This window comes from Erythranthe guttata, chromosome 13 (assembly GCF_056151865.1).
Source record: "Erythranthe guttata isolate IM_541 chromosome 13, IM_541, whole genome shotgun sequence".
NCBI classification, from domain to species: domain Eukaryota; kingdom Viridiplantae; phylum Streptophyta; class Magnoliopsida; order Lamiales; family Phrymaceae; genus Erythranthe; species Erythranthe guttata.
In genome coordinates this window covers 4,183,487-4,209,209 of record NC_142545.1, presented here as the reverse complement: position 1 = coordinate 4,209,209, position 25,723 = coordinate 4,183,487, and the positions used below count along the sequence as shown (strand labels likewise).

The 25,723-nt window shown below is 33.3% G+C and overlaps 1 protein-coding gene, 1 long non-coding RNA gene and 2 pseudogenes across 2 annotated transcripts; 1 reads left to right on the top strand and 3 right to left on the bottom strand.

Annotated features, from left to right (window-relative positions):
- The first annotated feature begins 222 nt into the window (after window positions 1-222).
- Window positions 223-3,489, top strand: LOC148765713 (uncharacterized). The gene is made up of 2 exons (XR_016029169.1): window positions 223-744; window positions 3,206-3,489. It is a non-coding gene; the product is annotated as an uncharacterized LOC148765713 (long non-coding RNA).
- Window positions 3,490-5,687: 2,198 nt separating this feature from the next.
- LOC148765712 (uncharacterized) lies at window positions 5,688-7,011 on the bottom strand. The gene is made up of 2 exons (XM_088811908.1): window positions 6,660-7,011; window positions 5,688-6,171 (listed from the first exon to the last, which is right to left on the bottom strand). Exons 1-2 carry the CDS (start codon window positions 6,922-6,924, stop codon window positions 5,912-5,914), a joined length of 525 nt encoding a protein of 174 aa, XP_088668034.1. The 5' UTR covers window positions 6,925-7,011; the 3' UTR covers window positions 5,688-5,911.
- A 6,901-nt stretch (window positions 7,012-13,912) lies between these two features.
- Window positions 13,913-15,035, bottom strand: LOC148765711 (uncharacterized; annotated as a pseudogene).
- A 155-nt stretch (window positions 15,036-15,190) lies between these two features.
- Window positions 15,191-15,863, bottom strand: LOC148765710 (protein ANTAGONIST OF LIKE HETEROCHROMATIN PROTEIN 1-like; annotated as a pseudogene).
- Between the last annotated feature and the right edge of the window lie 9,860 nt (window positions 15,864-25,723).

Genomic DNA, 25,723 nt, shown 5'->3' with positions numbered 1-25,723 from the left:
AGGAAAATCCCACGATATTGAAACCGCCCATTCCATTCCCAGTCTTCCCCCATTTTCGGCATACTTGGGAAGTTATAATTTCGTGTGTCAGTGCAGCAGTTCTTTTTTCCCAAACTCGATGGTGGTTTTTTTTTCTTCTTTTCCATTTTCTTGCCCTGTCCGATTTCATTATATGTTGAAAGCCTTTTTGCTCCCACGCACTTTTTGTAAACCGTCGAGTTCGTGCCATCAAAACCGTTAACTTCTCCACACCACCTTATTTTTTAACCTCTCCAACAACTAACTCCTATAAATAGGTGTTGTTCATCGATTTGCTCTTCACTGTTTGTTGTTGTCACTTTTCTTCCTTTTTAGTTATCTTTACGCATACGGTCGTTTTTGCAAGATGTAGCGAGGGTGGAGGCCTCGCCTGGCCGCCGCTCAGAGTTGTCCATATTGAAGGATTGATACGCTTTATAATGAAGAATCTGCAATTCTAATTGTTTTCGAAACCTATTATTCTCTTATGGTTCATCCGATCCGGATGGAACATCTAATACCTTTTGAGCATACTGAGTTCTAGCATGAAAATTCATTAGTAATGAAATTCTAAGCAAAAATTATCTGATGATTCCCATTTTGAATGTATTGTTTGTATTTCTATATTAAATTTGTAGATGGAAGTAACTTGGTGATTGAGCACATTTTTATGGAGAGTTGAATTGTTTAAGCACATTTTGGCAGCAACGACCTTTAACTGTTCAGGTAATTAAGGAGTTTTCATGTTAACTTTTTTGATCTCAAGTGCCATGCATGTTAAATTCTTTGGAGCATTTTACTTATCTTCTTTCAAAGATTGATGCATTTTGTTGCTCATCATGCATACAGAGCTATTGCCAGAAATGATATAAGGTAACTTCTTCTTTGAAAAGAAGAAGAGAATTTTTCTAATTAATAATCCCGCAAAAATTAAACATGGTTGAGGTCTGTTTGTCCAAGGAATGAAGAATTTGAAGGTGGATATATATATATTTATACCATATATATATATATATATATATATATATATATATATATATATGTGTGTGTGTGTGTGTGTGTGTGTGTGTGTTCAAATTGAAAATAACATAAAAACATTATTTTATGATCGTTTACAGGGCTTTGTTGGGATGTTGAATATCAAAGTTCAAACCATAGTCGTTCAAATTATCAACTGACTATTCAGTAAATTAATAGTAAATTAATAGTAATTTAGATAAATTTGTATATAAATATATGATATTTTTATAACTAACTATTCTTTTTTTTAGGGAAATAACTATCTATTCAAGAAGTAGTTAAAGATAATAGTTAGCTAAAATTTGAAGAGTTTTATTGTAGGGACCAAGTAGAAGTGAGTAGCTAAAACATTGTGCATTAGCTGAAATTAAATTTTTGAGCTAAATTTTATGCATCAAGAGTCTTGCTGTATAGGCTCTTAATTAAGAACAATGCAGACTCCATTCTATCATTTTAAATGTCCCATTCGTCTATTTGGTATGAATTTTTAAATAGGCCAAGTATCATTAATAGTCCCTCATCTTATTATTTAGTTCCGCTTTAGTCACTTATTTTTCTATTTTGTCTCATTTTCTTCTCTCAACTCTATAATGCATTTAATTGTAATCCTTTTGTGTATAATTTGGTTAACTTTAATGGAATCTTTTATTTAATGGATGAAATATTCTACTCTTATTATTGTTTTTAATAAACTATAAACAAAATAAGAACATGCATAATCGAATTACTTCTTTATATATATATATATATATATATATATATATATATATATATATATATATATATATATATTGTGGCATATTGTATATCAGCATCAGCATGTATAGTAATAGGAAAAGTCGGGAAGAAGCCATGCAGGTCGGATGCCACGTTATGGATAAGTTCCTAAGTTTTGTGGAAATAATCTTTTCACTTGATTGCCATTTATGTTGCGCGGACTTGCATAATATGGAGGCTCCCTGAATTGCACAAATTTTTGTATGACTCCACAGTTTTGGTGATTGAATATTTAAAAAACGCAAATCATGTCAAGGACTGGGATTGCGTGAGGTAGAAATCTTTCTCATCAGGAAAAAATGAGTGAGCATTAAAGCTTTTTTTTTTTCTTTCACTGAATAATGTACAAATTTCTCTGCATTTTATTAAGCTTTTCGGTGTTCAATTCCATGTTGAGTTTCAAGGTCCACAATTTCAGTGAAGCAATTTAACAAATTTTCTAAGAATTTGTATTCATTTTTTTTTAAATTAGCATATGGAAGCTTTTTGCAAAATAAATGTATTCAAATTTATTCTTCTTAATTTTAGTCCGACGAAACCTTTTTCCAAAATAACTGTATTTGGTTTTTGAATGAATTTGATTGCCTATTTACATTGTTTGTTTTCCTCGACAAAAATACCTATTTTTAACTTGCATTTATTTAAGAGTGTCAAACATATCAGAACACGAAAAGGGATATGCAGATGTTTTCAAGGAAAGATAAACAATTGAGCGGCAAGCATTCAGGCTTTGAGCTCTTAGCTGATACTAGCATCTGTGTGAATACCTCATATATTTATCCTTAGAACTCGACGTCTAATAGAATAATTTCTTTCAAAATGATAGATAGAAATGCCAAGTTGTGTGGCTGTCTTATTTTATTTTATGATAATAAAAATATGATGTGCCAATTAATTATCTTATTTCCATACGATAATAAAACTGTGATGTGCCAATTAATTGTCTTATTTACATACGATAATAAAAATATGATGTGCCAATTAATTGTCTTATTTCCGTACAATTAATTTTCTTATTTTCGATATTTTTGTTTAAAAGATTACTATGGAGTTTTTCTGTATTTTCTCTAACACTCTCAAGGCCTAAATTTACTAATAGTCTTCGGATGTGTTGCGACACGTTATGATAAGAAAAAATCTAAAGTTTGCATTCAAAACCTCAACTTTTTTATGATTGCTTAAACTTTGAAAAGCTAAGTTCACAAGATCAATGAAATTAAAGTTCATGGCCCCATGTTGTTGGATTACCTGAGAAAATACATGAAACCGTGATTTTTTTTTTCAATTGACTTGACTCTCATTTTCTTTGCTTTTGGAATGTTTGATTTAAGTTATGTTTATATATAAGATGTTTGTTGATATACTTTTAAGAAATTTATTTTTTTTGCAGGACACATTTAAACAGTTGAAATCTTGAAACATGTTGGGAATTTCCATGTTTTAAAGCTTAAACAATTTGGCTGATGACGTCGATCATAAACAAGAAGTTTTATATGGTGCTTTATTTAACTGGTGGTGTATCATGATAGTTTTTCGGTGTATTTTTTCAGTTTTCTCATCATCCACAAAAGCTATGAGGAATTATTTTGTGAATGATGATGAAAAGCACACAGATAAATTATTTTCTACATTTTAGGTAACGTCGATTTTTACAAATGATGTTTGTACGGTTTATTTCGTATGAACATAAATATCATTGTTCTTGGTTCATCATTGGATTAAAAAAGAGATAATGTGTATATGATTGATTAAATTTGTGATGTTTCGAGTAAATATATGATTTGTCGAGATACGAAGCCAATTATGTAATATATGAAATAACAAGATGATGGAAAATGACTTTGAAGGAAAGAGTATATGCAAACTCAAACTGAAGTTTAATCTGAGATGGGGCTTCGTCTTTGATTTATTTTTTTCTAGAGTGGTTGTGACAGATTTTGCGAGACATATAAGGAACAATGTACTGTCGCACCTTACTTTCTTCTTTTATCTTTGTGCGTGTTAGTGTTCGATACCTAATCTATGAAGATCAGATTTTGATCTCTTATATTATTCACTAATATGGCCTTGGAAATTGGCCGGCGAGATTTTGATGCAATCTACGCGACCTGTAGACTTTACATTAGAAAAAATTGTTGTAGTCATATCCCATGTATATCACAGTAATTTAGAGTTTAGACTTTAGAGTTTAAATAGAAAACTTCCATGAATTAAATAATTTTTCACTTTAATTTATTCATACAAAATCCAAGATTTCCTTCTATTATTTATATCGGTTGAAAACTGAAGTCGCGTGAATCATTGTAAACATTATTGGCATAATGTTAAACTTCGATGTGTCTGTATAGTACTACTATGTCTTAAAAATAATATTGTAGTAGTGTTGAAACTAATGATCGTTTCAATCTTTACAATTTATCCATCTATTTATAAACTTTTTTTTCTGTGATATGTTCTCGATTATTTTTTTTATTCCACATATTTAGTTTTAAACAATTATTTTCTTCCCTTTGCAATGATACCCCGTGCAACGCACGGGTCATGGTTACTAGTTTAATTAATTAGCAGTAATTTAATTAACCCCTTATTAATTAATAATTAATCATCTGCTAAATGGTGGCTCCCACTGGACATCGGCACCGGAAACCCAATCCCCATCCCCGTCGTCGCTGGCGGCCGGCTCGCCGCCACGCTCTCGAGAGACTGGACCTGGTTCTTCAAGAACTTGACGTAGTGAATAGCCTCGTCGAGCATGGCGAAGACGAAGTGAGGTTGAGTGGTGGAACGACGAGGGGACGGTGGTGGTCGGTGAGGATTTGGCGGCGGTGGCAGTGGACGGCGGCGGAGAGGCATTGGCGGTGGTGAAAGGCGTGAACTTGGGAAAGACAAAATTAGGGTTTCAAAATAGTATATTGACAATTAAGGGTAAATTTAGAATTATAAAAGTAATATTTGGTGGAATACTAACTAAGGGTGTTTTCTCAAATTATTTTTGGAAGGGGGGGTTTTCTTAACTAAATTTCCTAGATGAGGGGGGTCTTGCTAATAATCCCTTAAAATTTCAAGGTAGACTTTTGGATAGGTAAAACATTTTCTAGAGCAGCTACATGATTTTCGCAAAAGAGGGGTGTAATGTTACAGGGACCTCATCATATATCCATTACTAACCAAATAAGTTTTAGCCAAGTGGTATAAGAAACCTTTTTCATATTGGTGTTTGGTGAGATGATGCGAGTTCAAAATTCTTTTGAGTGATTTGTTTAAGGCCATTCATTAGAAGGTTTCAATTTTTTTTTTCTTTTTTCCTTTTTTTTACAAAAAAGCATACCGAATTACTGATTTTTTTATTTAATAAAAAAAAAATTTACTACAATAATGTCTAAATAATAGAACATCAAATTGAAATACAAAATTCTACAAATCAAATTCTAATTAATTGATCCCACTATTGAAGTTGGCTTGCGTACACGTTTTATAAATGCTCTCCCGTGAGAACGAAGGTAGAAGGCAATTAACCAACGAAAGTTGTAGCCCTTCGAATTAGCTTTTCAATACGGCCTGAATCATGTCATTTAGTATTCATACAAAAGAGATATAATCAAAATGGCAAAAACTGCCTAAGTAACTTTAGAATTTTCTACAAACATTGATTTTTCTTCTGAACTTGTATATTTTGCATTATTCACCCATTTACGTATTTTTACCTAAAAAAATACACTAAGAACACCAATAGTACATAAAATTAATAAATATCAAACTCTACTCATTTACACACTTATTAATATTGTCATGTATCAATCAAATAATTAGTGTCATGTGAGAGAAGGAAGAAAGTTAATAATGCTAAGGAAATAGGAACAAAACATTTCCAATAAGTTTAACATTTTCGTGCCACAAGTTTATTAAGTTTCATAGTACAAAAAACATAAATCCATCAAGAATATCTTATGCTCTATGTGGGATATAAAAATAAAAATAGAAAGTAAAATTTTGCATGCTAGTAGATTATTCGTTCAATAACATAGGACAACAAATATATATATGAAAACTTGTGTATCTATAACATAGCACCACAAAAAAATTCGCATCTTCTCTTTTAATTATACCAACGTATCAAGGGCCATATTGCAAATTTCATGAGACCATCTTTGCAGTGAATGCCCTTGTGTTCGCCACATGCAAAATAGTACGGTTGCCACCTCTTTAACACGAACTCGAATCCTTGGCCGCCGCCGGAAGTTACCTCCCCAATTTTTCTTGCTCTTTTGAGGTCACAATTTTGAAAACTCCAAAAATCCGGTAGCAAATATACACTATGAGGGAATGTGGTCTCGTTTGGTGGAGCATACTTAAACACTGCATATGATCAACACATCCGATAAAGTTTTGATATATACACACACATGTGTGTGAGTGCTATGATGATTTAGGTGGTGTTTGCAAAAGCTTATTAAAAAAACACAAGTACTTATCGATTATCAGTTAAGTGAGTATTAAGTGATTATTTCTAAAAGTTAGGGATGTTTGCAAATATACTGAAAAAATCTATTTAAATAGAAAATGCTGGTCTAAGGGTGTTTTTTAAAAATTAACTTAAAACAACTTATCTTAAGAGAAACAAAAGCTGAAGAATTTTGATTTTCCAAATGCCTAATAAATAGATTATGAGAAAAAAAATCTCATAAACTGTTTCTAAAACATTTTGCAAACACCACGTTAATCCTCCAAAATTGCACTAACGTGCATAAATGAAACTTGAGAGAATGAATATTCTAATTATATTACAATAGTTATATATAGGTCCATATAGATATATAAAATAGTTATAGAGCTTAATTACATACCCAATGTGTCGTTCAAGTAAAATGGACCATTCTTGATTGCCCAATCGGTGTAATTGAACCCGTAATGCCAGTTCTCTGATCCACCGACTATGATTGTGTTGGATCTTTCAGAACAATTTTTGTGCCGGTAACCCCAAAAGTCACCTCCAGTATGGTTCCAATGATTCCAGTTACCTGCAACAGTACTCCAATCCTTGTTCGCCATAGCAATGGCGAAAATAGACATTGCCACGAGAACAAAGAGGGCTCCAAATTTCAGAGCCATTGCTTAATCTTTTTCTCGATTTGCAAGTTTAATTTAAGTAGAAGGATAAAAAATTTGCTACAAAGACAAGTTTGATTGTTTTGATGGTGTTCTAATGAGGGAGTCGGGGGTTTATATAGTAACAAAGAAGTCATAAATGTTTAGATATGTTAGTTTGAAATGGTCAAACTTACACGACTTTCTTCTTCTTTAGTTGGGTCGGTAAAATTACATTTGCAACAACCTAAGGTGTATATATATATATATATATATATATATATATATATATATATATATATATATATATATATATATATATATATATATATATATATATATATATATATATATATATATATATCAATTTTATTTAACATTGCTCAAAAAAATAAAGTTATTTAACATCATTAATATACTACGCATGTATATGATCTTCACACGCACAACATAATAGACTTATAAATAAGATATATATATATATATATATATATATATATATATATATATATATATATATATATATATATATATATATATATATATATATATAAGTTTGCAATGTTTGAAAAAATGCATGAATTTACAATAATAATAATAATAATAATAATAATAATAATAATAATAATAATAATAATAATAATTTATCTTTTGAAAACTAATTCATTAATTAACACTAATATATTTAAATACTATTTGCACCCCTGCATTATGACCACTGTCCCATTTACCCTCTGAACTATGAAATACGACAAAATAGCCCCTGTTGTTAGCATTTGTTAGTCTTTCTATCCAATATGGATGATGTGGCGCTTTGAACAATTTTTTGATCTTATTATGATAATTTTACGCCTCCATTAGAATATAAAAAAAAAAAAAAAAAACAAGTAAATGAAATAAGTTCTATTATTTCAAAAAAAAAATCGCAAAATAATTAAAGAAAAATAAAAGTACTCTATTAGCAATTTCAATATAATATAAAATTAATAAAAAAATGATTTTTTTTTAATTTTTGATCCGGAAATTTAAGATCATTTATTTTATCCTTATATTATATTTTTTTTATTTTTCCCCAAAGCTAATATTTTTCAACGAAAAATTCCATAATAATTTATTATATCTAAACTTTTTGAAAATGAGAAGAAGAAAGGGGAAAATGGATATAATTTCTCACCCTCAAGTTATGTCTCGAAACAATGGCATGAAAAATGTCTTTTTCTATATTATAAAGTAAGGGTAAAAAGGTAATTACACTGTACAAACTAACGGTATCAAAATTCTGATCGTTGACTTGTAACATGAGGGATCATTTTGTCGTATTTCGTTGTTCAGGTCTTCAGGGGGTAAATGCGACAGTGGTCATAGTACAAGGGTGCAAATTATATTTAACCGTAATAATAATAATAATAAATTTGTTTGAAAATACCTTAAAAAATTATTTAAAAGTGGAGTTATATTTAACATGATTACATTTGTCTCAAGTCTTGTATATCCTCGTCAACGTCTTGCTTTATTAATAACTGACCCTTTAAAAGTCTAAATTTTCAACTGAAAATTAGTTAAATGAGTTAATAATCCATTATTAGGAATTAAGAATTTACTAATGCACGCAAAATTAGGTAATTAACAATTTGCTCTACGATGCACCAACTTACCACCTCCGGAACCAGTTGAGCTACACCCATGCGGGCTAATTTGCTCTACCATAATAGAATGACGGATGACCTAATATATACGTAGTTGGTGATACAATCCGTTAGGGGCTCTTTTGGTTTTATAGTTGCCAGTTGGGATGGTTAGTTTGGAATATGATTATTAATCTCATGATTAATATGATTACTTGTAACATTAATCACACCATTTGGTGTGTATAATTTATAAATGGCGGCGGTTATATGCAAACCCATTTTTTTATTAGTTCAAGACCTCCAACATAAAAACACTAATTTATCCTTAATGAAATTTAAAATCAAATAAAAAACACAAAGCATTAAAAAATAAAAAATAAAATCATTTCCTTTGTGCAAGACCAAATAAAATACATAAATCCAGAAACCCTTCTTCCTTATTTCACGACTTAAAACTCTCCTCCTTCTTCCCCTTCTTCTTCACAAACCCACCAAGAAATCCTACACACCAAAATTATCAAATACATACCAAACATTCACGATGGAACCAGAAAACAATGATATGGTGGTTTACGAGGGTGGAGAAATATGTTTTAACCCTTTATTTTTGTTTTTGAGTCGTTTTTTTTTGTTGGGAAAAAAATTCGACGATACCAAAAATCGGTCTGCAAATACCGATTTTTGTTACTAAAGTCGGTAACCACATTCCGATTCTTTTAATAAAAATCGGTACTTAAAAACCGATTTTTGTAGTAAAAATCGGCATGACAACACCGATTTGTTTTTGTATTATCGGTATTGTCATGCCGACTTGTACTACAAAATTCGGTTTCTAAATACCGATTTTATTATCTATGTTTTTTTAAGACCGTTTTCTCATACTTTCGTGCATCAACCTAGGGGATTGATGGAGGATTATTCAAATGAATTATCTAACGAATAAATATTTGAGATACGGAAAGCTCTATTCGATCGGGTTAAAGGAGTGGTAGACGCCACCGAATGGTGATAAACATTTTCGTTTCAAATATTTAAAAAATATCAATTAACCAAATATATAATGTATTATTTAAAAAAAAATTCAAAAAATATCGGTATTCGAAAACCAATTTTGTACTCAATAATCGACATTAGAATGCCGATTTTGACTTGTAAAGTCGACGTTGTGTCGCCGATTTGGTTAACAAAAATCGGCATTATGACGCCGATTTTCGTGTACAAAATCGGTCTGGATAAACGATTTGGAAAACCAACGAAAAAAAATAAAAAAACCAATTTCAATCTCAATTTTTTTCCAAAATCGGCCAAATCATTGCAACCCAACAAGAAATAAACATAGATTAATGTTCATTCATACATATTTAGCATAAATTAATATTTGGCAGTCGTGATATTTCTTTTTTGTTTTGTTTTTTGTTTTTTTTTTTTTTTTTTGATTTTTGGTCTTGAACAAATTAAAAATAAGATTTATTTGTATTTGAGTATTATTTGTGGATAAGGGTATATTTGTCATCTTTGGTCTTGATGTAATAAAATTAGATTAATTTACGGGCTTGAACTAATAAACTCCTTTATGTGGTTTTGAACTAATAAAAAAATGGGCTTGTATATAACGACCGCCTTTATAAATATATGATATCAAGCTTTTACCTAATTCATTGTTTTGTTTGAATGAAATGTAAACACTGGATAAGATTGGGGTAGTAATTTACTACAATACCCTTATAACCCCATTATTATATTGCAAAAAAATAACATCTCACCTCTCCCCCAATTTATTTGACACAAAATGAGGGTTTGAGTTTCATTTGTTCAGATTGAGCTTTCTCAATCATCGACAATATCTTCCTAAAATCATTCACCACAATCGACCATGAGTACTTGTAGTTCAGGTGCTAAACAGGGATCGAGTTTCGGTACCCACGGAGGGCGGAGTTGTTCGCACGCATCATATCCTGATTATTGCCACTGTGGTTTAACACTTGAGGTGAAAACATCTTGGACACCACTGAATCCAGGGAGGACATTTGTAACGTGTCCGCATAGAGGGGTAACATTTGACATTTTTTTCTTCTTAAAATTGGTGTTTTGTATGAATTTGTAGTCGTATGCCTATTGGTGTTCTGTATGAAATTGGTGTTCTTATAAAAAAAATTCTTAATTTTTTTTCTTAATATTGGTGTTCTGTATGAAATTAGTATTCGTATGTCTATTTTTTTCTGCCCATTTTTTTGTAAGAGAATGGGCAAATTTCAATGATAACAATAAATTGTGTAAATTGTTTGATTGATGATATCTTATATTTGAATGCGTTTGTCAGTAGCATATGTCGTGGAATGTATTTATTTTCCGATCTTGTTTTGACGGTTGTACATTTTGCTTATGTACATGATACCAGATATTATATTGTGGAAGATGTGAGTGCAATGTTGTTGTTTAATCCATTTGATATTGTGTCGTTTTGCTTAATATACAGTTGATTTGTGGCATTCCATATATTTCAGGATAAAGGTTTCAAGCTTTTTATTTGATGTGATCCGGAGATGTGCGAACGATATAAGCAGATTATACCTGGGCTGTTGAAGAAAATAGATTCATTGGAAGCACAATTGGATCTAAAGACTGTGGTTAACAACCCTTATGGAGGTCTTTTTGGTTACGTGATTGCTTCGGTTATTGGTGTTTGTGTTGGGTGTATTTTGCTAGCATAAGCAATGGTATTATGTTTGGTGTTATGCTGATGCAACGACTCCTTTTAATTTCCGTGTTTTTTTTGTTGTACGGCGTATTACAATTCAAATGGTCTATCATTTGTATTGCCAGCATTATAATGTATACCGATGTTACATTTTGTTTTGTAATATGTACTGGCAACTCGTAGTTCTTACTAGGGCGTTATTACACCATGAATGCATAATATAAATTTGTCCATGTTATTGTACTATAATTTAAATTGAATTTTTTGGACATGTTTCAGTTGTTATCGAGTTTGTGGCATATGTACCTATATATTTTTATCAAATTAAATTTGCCCCTTGTATATTTGTTACAAATATGAGCACATTTCATTATATCGAGATCGCTGCGAACATATATGTTGCCGACTGAACAATTACAAAAAAGAAAGAACTTAATTATACTTTTAAATATGTAAATCGATCATACAAAACATAAAAGTGGATTTAAATTTGATTCCTTAAATTTATTAAATCGCAGAGAAACCAGCTTTGGAAGGCAATATCTTCAAATTAGTGAACTGTTTATAAACAAGGGCTCAAATGTTTAAGTTTTTCTCAATACTCATCTGATTCCTAAAAAAATCTTCAGCAAATTTGATTCCTTCAATGCATTCAATTTTTTTGGTAGCATTAACCAATGAGTATAATTATATTTACTCGAACAAACATCCTTTTTCCCAATACCCAAATAAATACATCTCCAACTGCCCACATTATTAAATAATAGCAGATAATATATAATTAATGCAAATCATATTTAACACACCAAATATTCATTACAACACCTGCACAAAATTGTCATTCGTATACATATATATCCATCAATCTATCTTGCAAGAAGTCAAAATATTAAAAATAAAACCTACCCTATTGAATAATTATATCACACAATTAAATGAGAGAAACTTAATTTCTACCTGCCCTTTCTTCAAGTATTTCTTATATATTGATTACTGCAGTATTTGTGTTGTCATTCAAACTTGTGATCACAGCCGCCCAATTTTGCAGAATATTAAATGATGTATTTTTTGAAGTTTTTTTGTTATCACTGATTTATGACTTATTCTCCACCCAATACATTGTCCTAAGTTACGGTTCAAGTGTATACAAACCCTTTACGTTAAGCTAATTTTATAACTCATCAATCTCTTACAAAATCATTCTACATGGCTCCTAAAAAAAAAACCTATCTTTCGTCAAGAACATTTCCCTTATGAGTTGGATTGGAGCGACAAGATCGATGATTACTTCATTGAGTTATTGTGCTTGGAATCTACCATCGGCAACTTTGAACGTTAAGGGAAGAACACACTAGCACTTTTCAGTGCACAAGAACAATTCAAAGCAAGTTTGGTACGTTTTTTTTGTACAAACACCTCACTAAGAAGATGGATCTTTTACGCAAAAGGTTTACGACCTTCCACTGGATTCAATCGATAGATGGAGTCGTTTACAAACCGGAGAGTAAGGCCATTTCTGCCCCCGAGGACATATGGAATTATATTTTGCGGGTATTGTTCTCTGTTATACTATGCTCAGTTAAACATATTTTGAATTGTTCACTTGAATCATTATTTATGTGGTCGCGGCTATTTTTATGTTTGTGCAGCGAAGTTCTTTCGGTTTTGCCTATCGTCATTGTGGAGAACCAAAATACGTAGAACTCAAATGCATCTTTGGACCAGAGCCGGTAAACAATCTTAACTAGGACGAACAAATCATAGTGATATCTTCCGATGATGAACAAGTCAATACCGAGAATGTCGGGGTAAATGCACAAGCTTTTGAAACTGTTGCTGAACTTGAGTTCGCAAGTAGAAATCACAACGTTCCACCAGTTGTGATCGATGTTTCATCCGGATCATCACACAGTTTGGAGTTCACACATGGGATGGAGTATCTTGCTTACGTTTCTGATTCTGAGGGTTCTCGAAGCACAGAGTTTAGCACAGCTAACTCTACTTTCGTTGAAGATGAAACAATTAAAAATAACTCTATTCTCCGCTCGAAGGCCGGAAACCTTAAAAAATTCAATTCATCTAGCACTCCAATGAGCTCCACCGCTTCTAACAGGCCGTTCTTGGTCTACACCACTCCTACGAAAGATTGACTATTGTTATTAGTGGTGGTTCATGGCCATATTTTATGATGGTTATGAATTGTAACCGTAGTTGCATGGTTTATTTCCATTATGTTTTTTCTATGTTATGTAAAATAGGATTGCAAGTTAATGTTTGGTTAAATTAGGTTATTATGATAGTTCCATATGAACCATTATTATGTAATAGGAATATTTTGATACTGGCATAAAAACCACTATTGTATTATAGGACGTATGTAGCTACTGTTTTATTTTCAATAGTTTTGTAGGTGGTAATTAAGATAACCACCTTTGTAAGATATTATTTCCTGAAATGGAGTAAGTTGTTATTTTTTATTTTATTACATTATCACTGCCATCATTTTGTATTAACTGAGATCAGAGAACTACTACCAAAGCCATTTAGAATATACTACATACCAAAAACAGAGATTCTAATTAATCAAGTTTTGTAGACTACATAACCCAAAAAAAAAATTACAACGTTCGAAGGAATGAAATGTTAAAAGTCAATAGTTTTAATACGACATAAATATCCATGTCAACTAGTAACGCCCTTCAAGGATCAAACGCACCATATTTGTCTTGTGTGCATCGCTCAAGCAGAAGAAAATATCAAGGTCTTTACTGTTGTCGCAAATCCTGGAAGTAACATTAAGCCTTTCCTCGAAAGAAAGAAATCCAAAAGGTTCGAGCGCCGCAAACACTTGCTTCCTTGCCAACGAAACATCTTTTTCAAAGCCCAACCGACTGACCAATTCATTCATTTGCTGCTCTGTATTCTGGAAAAAGTTGGACATCAACTCCACCATGCTCGAATCAATATGATCAACCCGACGACGCTTCTTGCTTGATTTCGAGCAATTTTTACCTGATGTGGCTTCATCCGCACGGCTGAATGACATATTTTCAGGATAATTATCCGCGTTTGAAGCCTTATTTGGGGGAGCAGAATCATGGCCTATTGAGGCATGTTCTTTTCCTTTTGAATTAACAGCAATATCGTTGAGGGCGTCGATAAATTCTTCAGCATGCTCTCATGTAGCACGATATTTTCCAAAGATTGCTTGCCAGTCGTTGTAGAAAGGCCATGATTTGTATCTCATAGAGCAGGCATTGTTGTCTGTCTGAATTTATAAACACAATAGCACATAGTTAAACTTTTTATGTTGTTCCAATGAATTACAACAAATACACAATAATTAGGTGAGGTACCTTTATGTATTCTTGCCATATATGATCGTCGGCGACATCTATGGTGGATGTTGTGTCATTCCAACCAAAACCCGACAGAGAAAGCATTGTGCTTAATGACCCATATTACTTTTTCCACACATGTATCTTGGAGTGTATATGTGGGTCCGCTTTCAAGTCGGTACTTGGGAATGCTTGCAACATAGATTGCTCGAGAGTTCCTAAGTACCCAGTCCTAAACCCATTTTCACATTTCCAGCCACGTGACACAATGTCTTTCAAAGAACTTATCAAACTTAGTTCCTCATGCAAAGTCCAGCTCCGTCTACTGCTAACTACACGTTGCTTACCACCTGCATGTTTTTGGAACCCATTACTTAGCTTCCATATTCTCCTGAATAATTTTAGTCCAATCGTAATTAACAAGTTCAACAAGTCTTGATACGAATACGATATAGCACTTACAATCTTCATTAATAAATATTCGAATAAAACAATACAACTGAACACAAATAGGCAGGTTCATACAACAGCTTGAAATGCGAGCAACATCAATAAAAAAAACGAACATCCGTACACATAAATAATTCAAAAAACATAAATAATTCAAACAGATAAATTGTTCAGATTTAATGACTACGACACCACTCATTCCACATGTTCATGGCAATAGTGTCTCTCCACGAAGTCCATTCTTCTGAAGACTCAACGACGTTTATGTAATCGTTAGGGTGAGATGAGAGGGGTTGGATTTTTTCTAAGAAATTCGTCCAATGTTTCTTCTTCGGGATCGAAGTCATTTGTTGTACGGATAAAATTGTGGATAAGGCAACAAGCCATTATAATTATATTTTGTACTTTGATGGGGTAATAAGCAGGGCTTCGAAGAATACCCCATCTTGACTTCAAAAGCCCAAATGCCCTCTCAATGATGTTTCTTGCCTTTGCGTGTTTCAGATTGAAAAATTGCTTATAGTTTTGTGGGTTACATCGAATTTGAGCAAATGCATCAAGATGATATTTGGTAATTTTGTAAGGTGCTAAGAAACCGTTCCCATTTGTATAACCATTGTCAACCAAATAGTATTTACCTGTAATTGGCAATGAAGCGGATACGGAATAGACTATAAGTCTCAAATAGAAGGAAAGTAGAAGTATTTTTTAATGAAAAAAATTGTTTAAAATAAATATGAACATACCCATAGGGACCCGTAGACCATTTTCCCTACTAACGGCATCCCGAAGTATTTTGCTATCCACCGCAGAACCTTCCCACCCAGTGAGAAGGTACACAAAATTCATGTTGTCATCACATACGGCGAGCACATTAACAAAAACATTACCCTTACGGTTTCTATATCTTGGTTTATCATCATGAGCAACCCGAACTTGAATGTATGTGTCGTCGAGTGCACCGAGACAACCCTAAAACCGAGAGAGCTAGTTTACTAATCATTTATTAAAAGAAAATCGGTTTTTTTAGTTAGTGTGTGTTATTGAAAATTTTAGAAATCTTCTTACCTTAAAATAAGAAAATCGCTCATTAGTTGAATCCTCTCCAACTGGCTTCGGAGTATTCAAGAGCAGTGAGTGCAACTTTAGCACAGATTAGAGAACACAATTAAAATTTTTGCTTATAGTGTACCCAGACTTTTTAAAATCACTACGGGCGACAATGTTTTTTGTATGGTGGGCCAAAATTTTGAGGAACATTGCAACTTGTTCAGGGACAGATACATTCCTATTGGGGGAATGCCCGCCGACATGTTCTAAAAGATAGCAGAAACGACGAAAAGTGGGTATATCCATCATAAGGTTGCCACGGCACGTTACATCATTCAAACCCACAATTGAATCCATATACTCAAGTTGTTTAATTTTTCTCACTATCAAGCTATAGGAATCAGAGTCATTACCCGACAAACTTAGACGACGCCGTTTATGTTTTAGATAAATTTGCGTGAAAAAAAAAAACAGAAACATTCGAGTATTAAACACGATTCATTGCAACGTGATAATAATCTCTTCTTCTTGTTTTGACAAAGCCATCGTGAGCCAACAAAATGCCTACAATATGGAACAATTAATTGAATTTCGTAATTTCACAATTACAGTTAAAACTGAAGAAAAAAAAACAGAGTTGGGTAAGTTATATTCTTCAAACATTAATGTATACCACATAAGACAGATGACGGAATGTATATATATTATATATATATATATATATATATATATATATATATATATCACCACATTAATAAACCACTATGTCGTATGGCACTATTCTGAACCATCACACAAATATACAAGTATATTCAAATATAATAATACGCATGTGAGTGATACAACTGATGTTTATAAAGTGTTATTGCAGAAGAATCAAACCGTAATAGTGAAGTAACATTACCTGAAGACGATGTGAATTGGGGTGAAACTACCGTAGCTAGAAACCTAGCAACCCTTTTTCCCCTTCCTATTGCAAACGACGGTAGCAAGTACTGCAACAAAGAGTTCAAAAACGGCGATTGAAACCATTGCGAAATCTATGTAGGAAAAAAACGTGGATGTAATTTTACCTCCTTGATGTGACCTAATTTCTTCACAATGTGATAATAGAACCGATTTTCTGATATAAAAGGAATGAATTACATACGTATACGGGCAACAAATGAAGTGGGTGCACCAATTGAAAGCAAGAAGAATGAATGAATTGATATACAGTAAAAAAAACGGCCTTGCTTGCTTACCTTTGATTAGGGCTTTAGGAGAGAGTTAAATTAGGGAATATACGTATTTATATGCAATATTGTCGTAATTGTTTATTTCGGTAAGGGCAGCAAAGTAATTGCACAAGAGGTCAGATGATGAGATAATTAGATGATAAATTGTCAACCCAATTTCGGGTTGATAGATAATCAGTCAATTGGCTGATAAATTTGGTGGGTCCATTTATCATGACAAGTTGCAACACGCAAACCAAATAACATATAAAGTGTGACTATTAGTAATATCATGGCTTATCAACTAAACCAACGGTGCCCTAGATGAATACACATGGATAAGAAACAAAAAATATTAATGTATAGATAAAAACACTCTCAATTAATATAAGGTTTTTTGTGCATAAGTTGCTGACCAACCATCTTTATTATTCTAGGTTCAGGGCTTATATCTCTTTCGCCAATAAGTCCATCCCTTTAATATGTATTATAAAAAAAGGAAAATTTAATGTATATGACAAAATTACCCCCAACTCTTTACACCTAATTCTTAATTGTAACCCCAATTATATCAATTTTAACCGCAAAAATCCAATTTAGACTTTTTTTTTAGAAATTATTTTTTTTGCCGCCGATTTAAGGGCATTGACTTTTCGATTTTTGTTTTGGTCTGTTTTTTCCACCGTTGGTTTCCGGCGTTTGACCGCCAGTCCCCGGCGCTGATTTTTTTGATTTTTTTTTCCGCCTCCGGTTTCCGGCGTTGACTTTTTTTAGTGGTTTTTTTTTTACGCCCGCCGCTAAACGTTAACCGTAATTGTGTTGTCATTAACAGTAATTATACAGTCACTGACTGCAAATTAACGTAATTATATTGTCACTGACAGTACATTAATGTAATTGTACTACCATTGACAATACATTTATGTAATTGTACTGTCGATGACAGTACAATTAGAGTCAACGACAATATTATTATTTTTTTGGTTATTTAAATTTTTTTCATTTTGTCTGATTTGCTGACAAGTCAACGTAATTATATTACTGTCGTTGACAATAAAATAACTGTAAACACAATAATATTACTATCAACCACATTAATATTATTATTTTTTTTGGTTTTTTGTTTTGTTTGAGTTATTGACGGAGTAATGTAATAATATTACTGTCTATTATTATAATATTACTGTAAAGACAATAGTATCACCGTGGTTGATGGTAATATTACTGTTGTTACAGTAATATTACTGTTAACCACAATAATGTTAATTCATTTTGCTTTTTTGTTATGTTTACCTATGTTGAACGGACAACATATTAATATTATTCTATTACACAATAATAGTGATTTTTGTTGTGTTAATATTACTGTGTTAGAGATTAATATAGCAATATTATTGTGTTAAACTATAGTATAGTTAATTTTGTGTTAAACAGTAATATAGTTAATATTACTGTCAACAACATCAATATCATTGTTTAAACGGAGGGCAAAAAGGTGTTAAAGAAAAAAAATATCTAAATAGTCAACGCCGGAAACCATCGGAAAAATCAGGAAGAAGGAAAAAAAAAAAAAAAAAAAAAAAAAAAGTCAACGCCGGAAACCGGCGGTGACGGAAGAAATCATCCATAAAATTGTGTTTGGGATCAAAATTGAATAATTTGTGAAATTTGGGGTCAAATTGAGGTTATATTAAATTAAATGATGAAATTTGAGCACATTAAAATATGAGGGGCTATTTTAGTATTTTACAAACCTCTGGATATGTGTGGACTTTTTTGTAAAAGAGTTTATTGTCTGGACCCCTTTACGAATAAGTACCCATTAGTGGGCTTATTTGTAAAGTGCCCATTAATATACAATATTATATGGAAGTAGGGTAAACAGCATAAAAAACCCCTGTGTTAAGAAAAACCTGCGTCAAACCCCCCTATATTTTTTTTTTCTTGCGTAAAACTCCTTTATGCAATTTTTTCATAGCATAGGGGGATTTATGGCATATCTTCTATAATACAAGGGATATTTGTGCAAAATTAATTTATTCATTTAAATTTCATATTTTTCTTAAATTAAGTCGAACACATTTATTGAGTTATAATATGATTATATGAAAAATAGAAATTTAATAGGTGTGGTGAATGTTTTTTTTTAAATCAATTTTTATATGATATAATTTATTAATGTATTTAAAAAAATGAGTTTTTAAAATATATAATTATTTTATTAGAATTATTATATATTTTTATAATTTATCCTAGATTAATTATATGTGAAAAAAAAACGTGAATGATTTGAGAATTCGTTCCACCTTCCATCTCGAATATTATTTTTTTAGTTTCCATATTCTAAATTAATAGATCTATGTGACTTAATTTAAGAAAATAATTTGAATTTTAAAAGAATAAATTAATTTTGCGTAGATCCCCCTTGTGTTGCAAATCCATGCACCAAAATCTCCCTATGTTACAAAAAAAACTTGCATAAAATCCGCATATAACTAACGGTGTTAACTTTTAACGGAAAATGGGATTTCGTTCAAAGTAAAATGAAACACAATGGGGTTTTACGCAAGAAAAAAAAACATAGGGAGGTTTGGCGCAAGTTTTCCTCAACACAGAGGATTTTATGTTGTTTACCCTGTGGAAGTGGTTAACAAATTACAGATCTTACTCTCTCATCACTCATCTCTACTCTCTCTATTATAATTTATTTTTTCAAAAAAGAAAAATATATAATTTATTAATTTTTAGGGCTTATTTTATATACCCTTAGGTGCTTAATAAACTAGGGATAAATTCAATAGAAAATCATTCTCAGGCGTATCCCCTGAGAGGCGAAAGTACTATACTGCTCTTAAATGTAATTCTCAGCCAATCTGCATTCAATATTTCTGGCTTGCATTTATCATTTCCACTGATTTTTTTGTTTTTTATTTACTTTTTTTTTTTTTAAATACTTGTTTGTTTAGTTATTATTTTTTATTTATGTATTTTTTTAAATCGATACGTTTACTGTACTGAAAATAACTAAATGTAATTGTAGTAAACTATAGTCATTCGTAAATGTTCTTTCTTTTTACCCCAAATTTTTAGTCCACCAATTATGTACACACGAATATTGGCTTATACAAAAGAAATTTATAACCCCAAACAACAAAAATTTATAATTTCAATATTTATATTATAAATCACCTCATAACCAACAAATAAAAATCGAAAATACAAAAATATATGCATATGTAACTACATCTTATATGTCCCGTACCTAATAATGTATAATAATGTATACAATCATTAGAACACTGTAACTTGAAGCAGGTGTAACTTCAACCAAATGTTTTGACACCTTCAAGGAGAGGATCAATGGCTTTCATTAAGCTGCAGTTTCAAGATCAAAACAAATAAATTATTTTAGTGCAAATCAACAAAAATTGAAGAAATATCAAAACACTCGAAAATCAACAAACACTACGAGATCGATATATATATATATATATATATATATATATATATATATATATATATATATATATATATATATATATATATATAAAGAGAGAGAGAGGCCATAGATTTTGCTACGAACTTTAGACCAAACCGCCAATGACTCCGCACCCCAAGCGCCTCTACCAAAAGATCGTGGACTTTACGATTTCTGATTTGATCTTATTATATAATATAGGGTAAAGTTCATTTTACCTACCTGAACTATACCCAACGTATAAAATACACCCCTGAACTTCAAAATGTATCAAACCAGCCCCTCTGTTAAAAATCCATCCACCTCTGCTGACATGGCACATTGACTTTTTAAATTATATCCAGTGGCATGACAAGTGGCTTTTTCCGGACAATTTTACCCCTGCAGTACTTTCATATATGGTCTAATTAGAGGGGTTTTTGTGAATCAGTTAATGCAATTAAATATTTAATTTTTATTTTTCGCCAAATAAATAAATAATTATATAAACTGTGAATCAATATTTAATTTTTATTTGTGACTTTTTTTTTTGAGTAAAAAAGTAAAGTAATCTAATTAAATGAAAAAACACAATATAATTAAAAGAAGTCCTAATCCAATTAGCTTGGTCAGACCCTCCTAATGGACTCATCTCCTTCGCAGCTGCACCATATCACGACCCAATTTGAATTCTTCAAGATTCAAATTCCTGGAGAACACAAGAAACGAATTCGGAGGAAAACCAAAGAGAAACCCAATACAAATCCCTTTTAAAAAGGTCACAAAATCAGAAATTGGGGCACACAAGAAACGGGTTGATGTTTTCGTCGGATTCCGCCGACATCTTGGCCGTGTAGAGCGGAGCGAAGTCGGAGCTGCGCTGGTTTCGCAACGAAGAGTTCAAATTTCTTCTGGATTTCATTTTTTTCCGGTCGCCACCGCCAACGAAAACCCAAATAGGGGTTTGTGAGAAGCTTGACCTCCCGCCGGAAAAACATGAGCTAATCCTTAATTTCAAATGTGTGAAAGTAGGTTTTATTGTTTTATGGGTCATGGTACTAGAGAGAGAAGAGGAACAATGGTGATGTGTTTGATGAACATCACTTCTGTAGAAAGAAAGAAAATGAAGGATGAGGGAGAAAAAGTTGGAGAGATAATATGACTGGACAAAAATGTAAAAACACATAAAAACCTAACGGAGTTAAAAATTGTAACGGTTTTAACGTTGACTCAAAATTCAGAGGGACTATTTTGATTCATTTCAAAGTTCAGGGGGGTATTTTATACGTTGGGTATAGTTCAGGTAGGTAAATTGAACTTTACCCTATAATATATTGCGGTTTACTTGGGTTTTCCTTATTGGTTACATTTCTTTTTTCAGTTGTCTTTTATGTTAGCTTAACCTAAATTTCTCCCATTTCTTTCTTTCTCCCAGACTCACTTTCGATCGACGACGTTGCAAATCCGGCTCCGACTTCCTCATCTCATCTATATCTGGCATCATACATATGGAGAATATCACAGAGGCTCTCGCTAACTCTTTTCGCCTAACAACCGAAGTACAAGACAGTCTGTTGCTAGATGTTCAACAATCGTCTCGTGGGCCGCGTCGTCACCTCTCGATAAATTTCAGCACACAAGAGGCGATCTAACGTTCTTTAGATATTGAAGCCTATCAAGGGCTGCGAGATTCAACCGCTCGGGACCAACATATATATTCTTAATCGAATTTCAACACCGTTTGGATCATAATTAAACATGCTCTCGAAGGCTGCCCGTGGTTACTCGATAAGAATGCACTCATCTTCCAAGATCTCGGGATAGATGATGACCCCAATGCCATGACGATGAACCATATTCCCATTGTTGTACGACTCCATCATCTTCAAATGAGCCATCGATCGCTTGAGGTGGTGACGCAGATTGGAAACAAAGTTGGTAAGTGTTTGGAGGTGTTGAACCAAAAGCATATGATGATTGGCCAATATTATGTGCGACTTAAGGTGCAAATTGATGTGACGAAAAGCCTACGGAGAGGTATTGATATCCACAACTCGGTCGGGTCCAAACTATGGGTTCCTTTCACGTACCAACGACTTCCGAATTTTTTCTTCCTATGTGGGGTCATTGGACATGGCTAATCCAAATGCACGAATCGGTTCCAGGACGGCTTTGCTGATCTGTGCACTGATCTTCCTTATGTAATGGATCCGGGTTTCGGGATTGAAGGAGGAGGACCAGCCGAAACTTCCTATGCAGGCTATTGGCATAGGCTCTAGTCACACCAATCGAGCCAATTCAATGCCTACTCAATGAGGGTTGGGAATTTTCAATCTCTACACAAATCCACAACAGTATTGCTCAAACACGTTACCCTGTGGAAGAGGAGAATTTTCCTGCTAATCTGGTTGATAATGCAAACCTGGTGAATAACACTATCCATATATGATCCGATGACATCGAGGGAACAACAACGCGCAAACGAGTTACGATGCCTAAGAAAAATGGGAAAAAGCAAACAAATACACCAACTGAGTCGGACCAACTGAGAAACAATAAAAAACAGCACCTTCAGCTTAGGGATGAAGAAACTCGCAGTCTCCGCCGAGGACAATGAGTTGCTTAATTTTGAATTGATAGGGACTCGGGGTTCCCTTGACTATTCATGTATTCGGAGCCATTCCCCGGAAGCAAAACCCCGAACTAGCGTTTCTCTCGGAAACGAGAGCTACACCACATACGAAAGAGAGGTTCAAACAGAAATGGAATCTCTTTGGCATGGCAGTAGGTAAAGAGGGTAAATCTGGTGGTCTTGCACTTTTTTTGTGAAAAGATGTCGTGATAAATATTCTCAACTATCCGAAAAACCATATTGATGCGGAAATTTTGAGAATCGACCAACTGGATATGTGGCGATTTACCAGTTTCTATAGATTTCCAGATCAAATTGTCAACACTACAGGTCATGGAATCTCCTTTGCCTTCTTTGCAGCCAAGTTTCTTTTCCTTGGCTTGTTGGAGGTGATTTTAATGGGAACCTAGATAACTCGGAGAAGGAAGATGGCAAACCGAAAACCCCAGGTCAGTTAATGGCGTTTTGCGAGGCCCTTGAGGATTGTAATCTTACTGACTTGGGATTTAGCGGATTCCCTTTTACATGGTCGAATAATCGTTTCCACCCCTTTACTGACTTGGCGTACTATGTACTCGCATGCTCGGGCGCACTATATGAATTACCCAAGATCGGACCATATTCCCGTTATACTCGAATTTCAGGCGGCCAATAGTTAGCAGTTAACGAGTTAAAGATGACCATTCCGGATTGAAGCTCGGGAGGATTGTGGGGATATAGTTAATCAACAATGGAAGGACAACCATCATGCGAATCCGATTGATTCGATGATTCGTAATAACAAGGGGTATCGTCTCGCTCTCTGTTGGAGTTACGTAAACATCCTTGATAGAATTCACCTATGTGAGTGTGGAAGTGGGGCCGCTTTCTATGAGAAGTATAGGCTATTCTCTAGAGCACTCACTAAAAATGGGGTAAGGCACAAGGCCGTTAATGTGCCGGCTTTAAGAAGCTCATTCGGGACACTCGAATATTATGTGTGCATTATAATTCTATGTGCCCCAAGGATCACTGTTTCAAGGCTAAGTCCACTTTGATTCTAGTACGGGAAATATAATGTACTAAGTGAAGGTTTCAAGGCATTGCCGCATAATATTCTCTTAAGAACTCAAAGTCTTAAAAAAAAATTAATTTATTTATAAAATAAGTGGGGGATTGTTGGAATATTTTATAAATAAATGTGGAATTTCTAACCATATTCGGGCTTACAAATGTGAAGATTTGTCAGTTACAAAAAATGGTTTTTCAAGTCTCCTGACTTCAATGTTTTGACCCAATATTAAATTATATTTAAAGGTTGCATACGTTTTTTGAAAGTTACAAATCAGCACTTCAAATTTCAAATTTAAAGTCAATTATTCTGATTTTAATTTTACCATTTACTTCACAAATAAAACCGCCCCGATTTTGTTCATATAAAAGGAGCTATGCTGATTTCATTTCTTCTCACTTTTTCCATGCAAAAAAATTCTCCACTTTACCTACTAAATTGTTATCTTTTGAGTTCTTATAAGTGTCGGGTGCAAGCTTCTTACTTCACTTGATAGTGCGGTTTCTTGTGAAGCTACAGCAACGAGATAGGCTGGGTTGTTGTGTCACATAGGCAACACCATTGCAACCTTACTGCACCTTTTCGAGAAGGGATCGCGAAATTTGTCTTAAGAGAGCGACCTAGTCCGCGTCTCACCTTGCCTATCCGACGAATTATTTACAATTTTCGCAGCAGATTCCCAACACTCTCATCAATTAGATGAGAGATGATTCGCAATAACAAGGGGTATCGCCTCGCTCTCATCAATTGGGAGAGAAACGCAGTTCAGCAACCACAATATCGCATTGAAGAACTAAAGGAGAAACTCCACCAAGTTCAATCCGGCCCGCAAACCGAGGACACAAGGGGAATTGCTTCGTCTATTAGGCTTGAACTGGAGAAACTATACGAGGACAAAGATGTGTACTGGCGACAGCGGAGCTGTGTTCAATGGATGAAGGAAGGTGACCAAAACACTCGTTTACTCAACTCGAATACAACGATTTGGCGGAAAGTGAACACCATGAATCGGCTCAAAGATATCCTGGGAAGTTGGGGGATGAGCCGAGAGATATTGAACATATTATTGAACAGTATTTCCATCACATATTCAGGTCCAATCAACCAAGTGCGCCGGATATAGATGAGGTGATGAATTTTGTTGAGCCTAGGATTTACATCGCCGCTGCTCAGTCCCTTTCACGGTCGATTACGACCTCTGAGGTAACCCGGGCCATTTCTCAAATAGCCCCTCCTAAATACCCCGGTCCCGATGTTTACCAGTTCTTTTTTATACTAAATATTGGGATATCTTGGGCTTCG